Source organism: Camellia sinensis, chromosome 14 (assembly GCF_055761805.1).
Source record: "Camellia sinensis isolate YWXY chromosome 14, ASM5576180v1, whole genome shotgun sequence".
Lineage (NCBI taxonomy): Eukaryota > Viridiplantae > Streptophyta > Magnoliopsida > Ericales > Theaceae > Camellia > Camellia sinensis.
Genome location: NC_138974.1, coordinates 77504359 through 77515470, shown reverse-complemented (window position 1 = coordinate 77515470; position 11112 = coordinate 77504359). Strand labels below are relative to the sequence as shown.

Here is an 11112-nt window from a genome sequence, read left to right as displayed (position 1 = left end):
GTCAAAAAACCAACCCATTTCCCAAACGGAGGCATAATCTTATTTAAGTCACATCACCTCTCTAACACATTACTTCAAATTCAACCTAAATCCAACTCATATTTCATAAAAGGTCAAAAATTTATCAATCACAATAATAAAAAGTATCTCAAGACATATATTCTATCCGTATTACTCATAATTTGTAAATATACCTTTTGGTTAAAATATAGATTACAATTTTAGAAATTACATCTCATTTTTGTAAGTTTATAATCATATAATAAATAGTTTTCTCATTTTTGTAAGTTTATAATCATATAATAAATAATTTTTTTATTAATAAATTATCAAATTAATTAATAATTTTAAATAACATTATAAATATATATTTAAATAATTTTATTATTATATAAAAACACTTATAAAATTTAGTATTTTTTTATTAATTTTATTAAATAAAATTTTTTAATAAAAAATATTCATAATTTTTCAAATTACATTAACCACGTAATGTATTTGTAATTTACCCAATCCCAACCCCCCAACCTAACGGCAATTATTGGCGTTTTGGGGTTTCACAATTATTGTCCTTCTTCAACCTCACTCAGCTCGTTTAACCACCGCCACTCCAAACCCACACTCCTCCACCGGAGAAACTTATAAGACCCGAAGTTGTTGAAAGGGTTGGAGTTGAAAATCAAGATCCAATTGTCAAGTGTACAGGTAATGAAGCTGTTACTTGTCACAATCTTCATCAACTGTTTCATCTTTAACCCATCATAGACCAGATCTCTACTAGTTCAGATTCATTCTTCATGGGTTTCTTTTTTTTATTTTTTTTTATTTTTGGGTTTTATCCTTTGTGCTCTGGGTTTCAACTTTTTTTTTTTGTAGTTACAGTTTCTGAATTCAAAATCTTTATATATATATATATAGAGAGAGAGAGAGAGAGAGAGAGAGAGTTTACTGTTTTCGATAAATCGTAGCAAAAACGATGCGTCCATGGAGGTGGGTTGTTATGGGCTGTTCTTGAGCTCCGTTAGGTGGATCCGTTAGTGGGTGGATGTGTTTGAGATTTCTTCCAAGGTCGTCTTTCGTTCAGTCGAGTTGGCGGGTGTTTAACGCCGTTAAATTTGGAATTAGGGTTTCAGTGGGTAGCATGATAAAGTATGTGGGTTGTAGAGTGATGAGTTCGTTTCCCTCTTTTTTATGTTTGTGTTTTGGTCTGAAGCTTTTGTTTGGTATTTTGGTTTTAGGATTTTCATGTTTACACAGTGAAAAACTACACATTCACTGTGTGGAACTGTATTGCTTGGCCGAGAAGGTTCTCGAGAGGTCTAATACAACACAAAAAAGGCTATGAAAACGAAACTTGTTGAAGCAAATCCATAGAAACTCTCTCTCTAGTTGACTCATGATTTTGCTACAATCTTATAATGTCTCTCTTGTTACTGTGTGTTTTTTTTTTTTTAAATATTTTTTTAATTTAATATTAATAAGAAGTTATTATGTGTATTATCGATCATTGCTTTGAAATTGCAAAATTGATATGATATGTTGACATTATATAACTTGTTGGGATTTCAGGTATGAACTTATATAATAGCATTCTTAGCTTGCTCGATGAGGTTAGACATATGGGTTTGATCTATTATCCTCTCTTATAGCTTGATTTGGTGAGTTCATTTCAAGATATAATTAATGTATGAGAAGAGACATTGATCATCAAGTGTTAATTTGATGGACTTTAGCAACTTTAGGCCCGAATCGCATGTTGCCCAGCAAAGCCGGCGCGATAAGTTGAGAGTTCAGCAGAGTTCAACAACAGCAGCCCAATCACAGCATTTAGAGGACTACCCTAACAATCAGGGACTAAACCCAGATGTTTTTCAGGTCCCCAATGTTAGGTACGGCAATATATCCTATAACCCGGCTATGTTTTCTTCTCAAATGCTCAATTTCGCAGTGACAAAGGATGCTATGGAGGTGGTGCATCAAGAATCTATTGGCGTTCCGCCTGATCATAGGCAGATTGCCGACGAAATTGCTTCTGTTGCTAACTCAACACACCCAATATCATCACCTAAAGTCAGTGGTGGCCCACAAAGTTGTGGGACTTGGAAAAGTATTGGTGGTTCACAGCAAAGTTGTGATTGGATTGGTAATTATTCAAGTGGATTAACTAGCAGTGAAAGCAATCACAACAACCCACTGTTTGTAAACAGCATTGCTTCATCTAGTTTCAGTGGGTATCAATATGTTGTACAGTCCTCTTTAATCAATTCATCTAGTGAAATTTCAAGTCAAAATAGGGAAAAGGGTTATGAGGAAATGCAATTTAATTCTCTTCCACTTTACCAAAACGCCCAGCTAGCAGCTGGGGTTACATTGGCCACAGCTGGCCCTGGTTCTTGGTCCGATGGTGGGAATGAACTTCCTCTTCTTCCAAATTGTGGTGATCAATCCATTCCTTTGCGTCTTAATGACGCTTCTTCTGCATGGATGAGTAGGCCGGAGGAGGGTTGTCATCATCAGTGGAGTACCAGCGAATTGGGTTTTCTAGCAAGTAAGAGTGATAGGGACTTGAGGAGCGTTGCGAGCGATTCTAACACACACGGTTTATCTCTATCTCTTTCACATGGTGGTCAATTTGGAGAAGATTTACACTCCGGAACCACTGGTGTTTTCAATGATCTTCGCAACTTGAAACCATCCATTGACAGTAGTAAAAATACTTGTCAAGACATGATAAGGTCATCTACCTTTACTCATCGAAATACCGGTCCTCTGGGGCCTTTCACGGGCTATGCAACTATACTTAAGGGTTCAAGATTTTTGAAGCCTGCCCAGAAGCTGTTGGATGAAATTTGTATTGGGAGTGACCGAGAGAAACCCATCAAAAAAAGTGAGGTGTCTGATAAGGTTTCTGCAGATGCTGGTAATGCTGCTAAGTCTATGGTTGGACTTGGCGATAAGGGCGGTGATCACTCAGGTGTTTTGTCCTCCACAATTTATAGTTCAAACGAAATTAGGGGGGAAGGTGGTGTTGGCAGCAGCTCAAGTGAATCTTATGGGCCTGAATTTCAGCAAAAAAAGGCAAAGCTGTTATTTATGCAGGAGGAGGTTAGTCATCTCTGATATTGTTTATATTTGAATGCTACAACCAACAAATTTCATGGCCAACAAAAAAAAATCAAAAAATTTGATGTACAAGTGTTTATAGTTTTGTCTTTGCTTTTTTATTAAAAATGAAAATAAAAAATTTGGCTGGGAAGTGGAAAGTGGAAGGCTGTTTAATATCTTAGTGTGAAAAACTCTTGTAAGAACTATAAAAATATTGAGAAATTTAGGAAATATTAGTATCACTATAAAATATTGAGAATAAACAAAAATTATGGTGTCGAATATTGGAGTCTGGAAGTTTGTTCCTAGAAGGGGGTAAAATAGGCCAAACATTGAAAATTATCACTTTTTAAAATTTATCAGCTAATTAACAATTCCAATTCAATTTTGGATCAACAGTGATGAGGCAAGTCATAGAATTATAAAATAATAAAGTGAACACGATGTTTACCGTGAAAACCTTTTGAGAAAATTCTCCCAAGGGATAACGTTATGATCCCAACCCAAACAATTCACTAAGCATATTAAAGTTTATAGGACCCAAATGAAGGGAACTACCATTTGAACCCAGTTTACCTAACTTCAAAATCTTATCCATGCTCCATGAGCTCAACCTGACCCTGTCAGTCTCTTTTTCTCTTTTCTCAATCTCGGTACTCTAATGGTTCCCTTTACCTTATTGGCCAAGGGGACGTCAAGATAATGCTGTGGTGGTAGTTTTGATTAAAAGCTCAAGAGAATTTTACTAAAAATGTAAATGTTGAGGAGCACTCAAAACTCTATTAAAGACTCTTAGGGCAGCTCAAAAATGAAAAAAAGAAAAGGCATAGACACAAAAAATGTATTAGGGTCCTTTATATATGAGATGGGAGATTAAAAACCTAAAACAACTCAAATTAGGCTTTTGTCTATGCGGGTGGTCGAAGTGAGTGCTACATATGGAATGTTTTAAGGAAAAACTAATGTTTTGGTTCAATGTAAATTTGCTCAATCACTTCAACGCATAAGAGTAATCATTCGCTATTAGTGGTGCTCGATCATTATTCCACTAGTTGCTTAAAGCACATATGAGGGTTCGATCTCTTCTCAAACCTTCATCTCGGAAAATGTGCAAACTCACCAAGTTTGCAAAAACTCATCCTATGGACAATGACATACTCATCTAATGCAAAAAAGATCAAAATTGGTGTATTTTGAAAACACATATGTCCTTAAAATACATTCTACATGAAGTGCAAAATATACCCATGAGGTAACGGAGATTGATGTCTGCAACTGTTGATCTAAGTTTTCAAATTGAAAACTCTCAGCACTATCTAATCTATCAAGTCCCGTTACAACACTATCTATCCTAGGCACTGGCTGGGAGTGCAATGGGAAATAGTAGCTTTTCTATCACATTACATATCAAATAGCAAACTGAAATTGTAAGCAGGATGCCAATTTTTTCCCTCAAAATTTGAGTGTTTTCTATCGTATTAAACGTATTTGTGGAATAGGATAAATATTTGATGATAGTTATCCTTTACAGTGGATTAGAACAATATACCCAAGTTTGACCATAAGTTTGGGCCACATGGGGACGACCCTACTTGAGCTACCGCCATCTATGAAGCATGGACACTCCAAAATTGGTGTCGTGGCGGTGTCCGACACGAGGACACGCCGGGGACACGTACGGGATACGCCAGATGGCGTGTCCCTTTAATTTAATGTTTTTTTTGGAAGGGGACACGGCTGGGACATGGCGGGGACACGGCGGGGACACGCGTGTCCACATCTGAACATGCTAGGGGACACGGCGGGGCTCTTTTTTGAATTTGTTATATGTATTTGGGGTCAAAGTGTAATATTTAAAAAGCAAAAACTGAGGGAGTCGAAATAGAGTGAACCTGCGAAGACCTTTTGAGTCGAAGCCCTCTCTCAGTCGATCGAAGCTCTCTCTCAGTTGAAGCCCGAAGTCGATCGAAGCTCTCTCTCAGTGGAAACCCTGCGAAGTAGATCGAAGCCCTCCGAAGTCGATCGAAGACCTCTGATTGAGTCATCTCAGCCTCTGCTTCTATCGATCCGGTCGTCTTCGACCTCCGATCCAGTTGACTTCGAAGGTAAGCCCCCTCTCTCTCTCTAGTCTGTTTTCGATTGAGGGAGTCGAAATAACACTGATTTTTAATTTTATTTTTATACGTTTATATATATATATATATGTAAGAGTTATTTTAATTTTTATTTATTTATAGGTTTATATATAAGTTATTTTGATTTTTATTTCTTTATCCCTTTATATATAAATTTATATATATGTAAGATTTTTAATTTTTTTTTTTGTTGTTGTAATTGTATGTTTCTATATCTAAAACTGTAGTTTTAAAAAAAAAAAATTAATTATAGGTTTATATATATATGTAAACTTTTTTTTTTTTTTTTAATCCTTCTAATGTTAATGTTAATTAATTAATAGGAAAAATGTCTAGTTCATTTATTGTTGGATGTTGGATGTTGAATCTTTTGCCTCTCTTATATTTATTGAATTAATGTTACTCTATTAGTGTTTGTTAATTTTGATTTAGAATGAATGTAATATGAATCTACATAACACATAATAATATATAAAAATAAAAAAATAAAAATTCACCGTGTCTCCCGCCGTGTCTGTGTTCCCATTTTTTAAAAATTGCCGTGTCCCGTGTCAGTGTCCATGCTTCATAGACCGCCATTCCTTCCTATTAACCAAGTATGCTGTTGTCTATGTACAACAATAGGGTCAGTATTTTATTTTATTTTTTGACTCCAGGGAAAATAATTCTTTGGTAGATGAGCATTGAACTTGAGATTCCTTATTCTCAAATACTAATTTAAACATTATCTTGCAACTATAAGCTCTAATTGAAGGTATATGTTGCCATATAATCTGGTTCCGTTGGCATGGGAACTGAAATGCTAAGCTCATTTGCTGGGGTTTGATTCCCAGCCTGAAATATAAGTGATGTTCTTGTATTTCTAAAAACAAATGAAGGAAAATTACCACCATTTCTATAATAATCTCAAACTATATAGCCTTCAAAAAAAGGCAGTTTTTAAATAGACATGTTTTCTTCTCCTCATTTTGCAAAAATTATACTAAAATTTCACTTATTCCCCATGATTCCATGGAAATCAATGAATTTATTCGTGTAAAACTCAGTTATGAGACACTTTGGTATATTTAAATGTTGGCTAGTAAAGTTATACTATCCGCATAATGCAGCTCCACTAGAATGATAAAATTATTCTTATAATCTCTGTTAGAACTTGTCGAGTGTGGCAGTATTTTGGCCATTATATTACTCTCATCATCCTCTCGAAAACTACTTGTGTCAGAAGTTTCTTGGTTCTGTAGGTCTTTGTTGTTTGCTTTGTTTGAAAAACTAATGTAAATAAAATTTGCATAAAGTTAGAGATTATGATGAGTGCCTTGTTAGACAGCGACTTTGAACTTACATATACATGAGCTTCTCATCCTCTGCTTGTTTGTCTTCTTACATAAAGAATAAAAAAATGAAATATCTCTGATATTTTAGTTCATTATTAAAGACCAAGTTTTCATGCTTGACAGCCTTTTCTAATTGCTTTTGTGATAGGATCAATTCTGAAGTTTTTTAAATTTTGAAAATTTCAACATTACGTTTAATTTTATTTATTTTTTAAAATAGAATGAAATATCTCTGATATATTAGTTCATTATTAAAAACCAAGTTTTCATGCTTGACAACCTTTTCTAATTGCTTTTGTGATATGATCAATTCGGAAGTTTTTTAAATTTTGTTTTAGTTCTTGGCCATATAAGCAAATTACATTATGTTTAATTTTATTTATTTATTTAAAATTCTAGTTCACAATTAGTAGGATTTGGAATCTCTTGCTTGTGTTAGTCCATAATGATTTCAGACGGTGACAAAAGGAGCTGTAGAGTCCACACTTTTTCACCATGTACCCATTTCGGTGTGATTGTCAGTCTCACTAGCTCCAGTCTTCCTCTTGCCAAACAATCATTAATGGATAAATAACAAGAAATCTAAGAACACAGTGACGATCTGATTTTCAATCAAATAGTGCACACCACTTCTTCCAATCACTTTATTAAAGCAAAATCCAAATCTCAATAAGTTGTTATCCTGCATTTTTTCAAGGTCCCATTGCTGGGTGAAAAGGAACCACCTATGTAATTCCATAGTTGCCGACGTTGCTTTACAAATTCTGAACTTACCATTGAAACTGTTGTTTTCCCTAATTTAACCCTATTTGGCAATGGCTTAAATTGCTACTTTTGCCTAATTCAGTCAAAAAAATAAAATAAACTAACCGTTTGGCAATCGTTGATTTAGCTAACAAAAAGGAAAAAAGCAACTTTCCCACTAACAAAAAAGTAAATTTTTAGTATTATCTCATCTTTTCACTGATTTTTCCTACAAAAGTAAAAAAAGTTACTAAAAAAACATTTGCCAAAAGTGAATGGTAAGTGCCATTGAGCAATGAAGGAATAGAACAGTCCTCCCATCACAGTGTTGTGACAAATTGTTCTATATTTTGAAACTGGTTTAGTAATTTTTTTCTTAAGCACATTATAGTTCTCGAGGCCTTTTTATTATAGCATGATCTTCCATAGTAAAGAAGGATAATTACGTATCAATTTTATGGATATTATTTAAGTGAGCAATTTAATCAGTTTGTTACTCCTACATTTCTCCTAAAAACTAAGGAATAAAAAATGTCCATAATTTTGAAGCTTGATATTGCCACTTAAAGAGTTAATATAGTTTATTTGGTTAATCCCCATTTGTTTATTTCTGAATTCTTTGGGTATATACATAACAATTGTATTTATTAAATTGATACTCCATTTGTGATTACTGTTGTGCTTTCTTTGTGATTTGGCTTTCTTTTCCGTGCCAACCTAATTGGGATTGGAAAGTTTTTTAGTTATTATGCTTAAAGCACTCTACTTCTCTTTGTTGATGTATATTTCATATGTTTTGCACATTGACTTATTCATCAATAAAGTTTTTTCTTTGCTGATCAAAAAAAAAATTGTTGCGCGCTCCTATTGAAAGGTTTGCAGAAGGTACAAACAGTATCACCAGCAGATGCAAATGGTTGTTTCATCATTTGAGTCGGTGGCTGGGCTTAGCGCTGCCACACCTTACATTTCTTTGGCTCTGAAGACAGTGTCAAAGCACTTCCGATGCCTAAAGAATGCCATCTCAGACCAGCTTAGGTACATAAGAAAAGCCTTGGGGGAGGACTTGTCATCTCCCACCACCTGTGCAAGCAGTAGAAAAGGTGATGATAGAAGTACATCGAAGTTAACATTTGCTGACCATAGCTTTTCAAAGCAAAAGTCTGGTGGCGGCAATCTCAGCTTCTTTGAAGCCCAACAGCACATCTGGAGGCCTCAGAGAGGCCTACCGGAACGTTCTGTGGCCGTTCTTAGAGCCTGGCTATTTGAACACTTTCTTCACCCGTGAGTCTCTCTCTCGCTCCTCATGTGCTTGTGTGCGCACGTGCATGTCTTAGTTATTTGATTTATGCGTTATTTGTTGTACATAGGTATCCAACTGACACAGACAAGCAAATGTTGGCCAATCAAACTGGACTATCCCGAAACCAGGTATGATCAGCACTTTCTTTGTTTTTGAAATTGTGGTTATTCAATAGCTGGCTTTTCGTGCAAAATTGATTTATCAGAAAATTATTTGCATCAGAAATTAATTTATATCGGGTCATTTTGTCGTAAGATAGATTTGGGGAAAATAAAAGAGAACATTATGTGAAGGTTTTAAATATTGGCCAATACATTTTACGATTTTAGACGTCTGATATTGATATTCACTGATATAGTAGTTGATACTGTCGGATATTGATGTTATGTGACTTTATCACTGATGCTGAGATATTATTTTAAACCATGGAATGCACCACTGCTAAGATTTTGGTACTTTTGGTACACTGATTATGAAATATGACCAATTAATAAATGCAGGTATCAAATTGGTTCATTAATGCCCGAGTCCGGGTGTGGAAGCCCATGGTTGAAGAAATACACATGCTTGAAACCAAAGGTTTGGCGGAACCCAACTCAAACATGAGCAAGAATGATGGGAGACCTGCTGCTGAAGGTGCCGGCTGTTCAAACAGTGATCAAATCATAAGCAGGCTCGGTGTAATTTCTACTCCAGGTGAGCAAGTTGAGTGCCTTCAGATTGGATCCTTATCGGGCACAGGAGTTGGACAGAACGCTGCAGAGCAATGGAATCAGGATAAACGGTCCAGATTGCACTGTCAAATCCCGGCTAGCATGGATGGTTCTTTGATGGGTGGTTTTGTGCCGTACCAGCGTAGTGGGCTTGAGATTGGCGGGCTTGGAGCAGTGTCGCTCACGTTGGGCCTCAGGCAAAGTGCAGAGAGCTCACAGCAGCAGCAGCAGCAGCAGCAGCAATTGCAACAACAACATGAACATCAGCTTATGCAGCATTTTGGAGGTCAGATGATTCATGATTTTGTTGGTTAATATATGCACAGCTAAAAGTCAAACAAGTGAATAAAAGATAAGAGGATTGTTTTGAAAAGGAAAAAAAAGAAACAAAAAGGGTTTGAATGAATACGCGATTGTAGCGGTAGGTAGGAGATGAATTAAGGTCATGTATGATAGTGGTTTTAAGGTGAAGAGTCAAATCCATGAACATGAAATTTACAAAGATGTGTTAATGAGGTGTTTAAATGGAAATCAAGAAAGAGGATGAAGTATCTCTTGTGTGTTTCTCATTTGCATTTATCCAAGATATCAATGGTTAGGGTAAATTATACTGACAATCTCTTGAGGTTTAGGTTTAATATAGATGCATTTTGACATTTCAAAAATTGCACTAATTTTCTCCCCTCAGTGTTTGTATGTTACCATGGTTAAATTATTGAATTACTATTTTACCCTTTTACAATCACACACCCTTTACAGCCACCACTAGTTGTCTTGTATCCCACCGCCACCCTCATCTGCTATCATCAATGTGAACCACTAAATCTTATTTCTCTCTTTTTCCATTTCAGTATGGTTATGTTAGGGTTAAAATTTGGGGTTTTTTTTAAAAAAAATTTTATTCAAAGAAGTGTTTGTTGACATTAATAAATTTTGTTAGTTGACCAACGGAGGGGTAGTTTGTAATGTGATTTTAAACTTTCAAGAAAATGTAATTTCTTGAAAGTCAGGTTCAAATTTAATGGAGACAAATTTCAAGGAGTGTTAATGTAAATTCCCCTAATGTTTGAAAATATTTTTTTAAGCTGTTGCTAAACAGAGGTGGTGTGTGAACTGATGGGGTACCAACAGCACAAAGCTACAATGCAAAACAACAAAGGATAGAAACAGCACATAAGCTATTGGACAAGGCTCTCCAGTTGGCAAGCATTGGTGAAAGAGTTGGGATATCATATTCCAGATTATACTAATAATAATAATAATAATAATAAACCATGTCTCTCAAAGGACAATTTATTGTTACTTTCCAAATATAAACTCTTGGGTTAAGGGTCAAATGAACAACTAGTATCAGACAAATTCAATCAATACATAATTAAATGGTAGACAAAAACTAGGCGACATTGAGTATTTTTGTTTTTGTTTTTGTTTTTGTTTTTATTTTGTTTGTCACCATAATTGAATGCTTTTGATTGATTTCAATGTTTGGAAGAAATTATATAAGGAACCAAAGAGATTCAACTATTGCCCCATATGTAAAAAAATTATTCATCAACACAATTTTCCTTTTGAATCCCCCTGAATGTGTTTTTGACCGGTAAGAAAATGATCAGAAACATATTTGGAGGGAATTCGAAGAGAAAATTGTGTGAATGTAGCATTGCTCTCCCATATATATAGTAAAATATAAGGGACTTGAACGCTCTGTCATTTTTCTTTAAAATGAACTTTCTGAGCTCTCTAGTACATCAACGAAAGATATAATTCAACAGTCCAAG

At 35.1% G+C, this 11112-nt stretch overlaps 1 protein-coding gene across 2 annotated transcripts; it reads left to right on the top strand.

The window, feature by feature from the left end:
* The first annotated feature begins 570 nt into the window (after window positions 1-570).
* LOC114273058 (uncharacterized) lies at window positions 571-9885 on the top strand. Of its 2 annotated transcripts, XM_028214822.2 has the most exons (6): window positions 571-705; window positions 1570-1610; window positions 1734-3105; window positions 8193-8602; window positions 8689-8749; window positions 9122-9885. In XM_028214822.2, exons 2-6 carry the CDS (start codon window positions 1606-1608, stop codon window positions 9647-9649), a joined length of 2376 nt encoding a protein of 791 aa, XP_028070623.2. In that variant the 5' UTR covers window positions 571-705; window positions 1570-1605; the 3' UTR covers window positions 9650-9885. The 2 variants fall into 2 exon arrangements, with proteins under 2 accessions (XP_028070623.2, XP_082763376.1); XM_082907250.1 differs by lacking the exon at window positions 571-705 and having other exon boundaries at window positions 1591-3105.
* Window positions 9886-11112: the final 1227 nt, after the last annotated feature.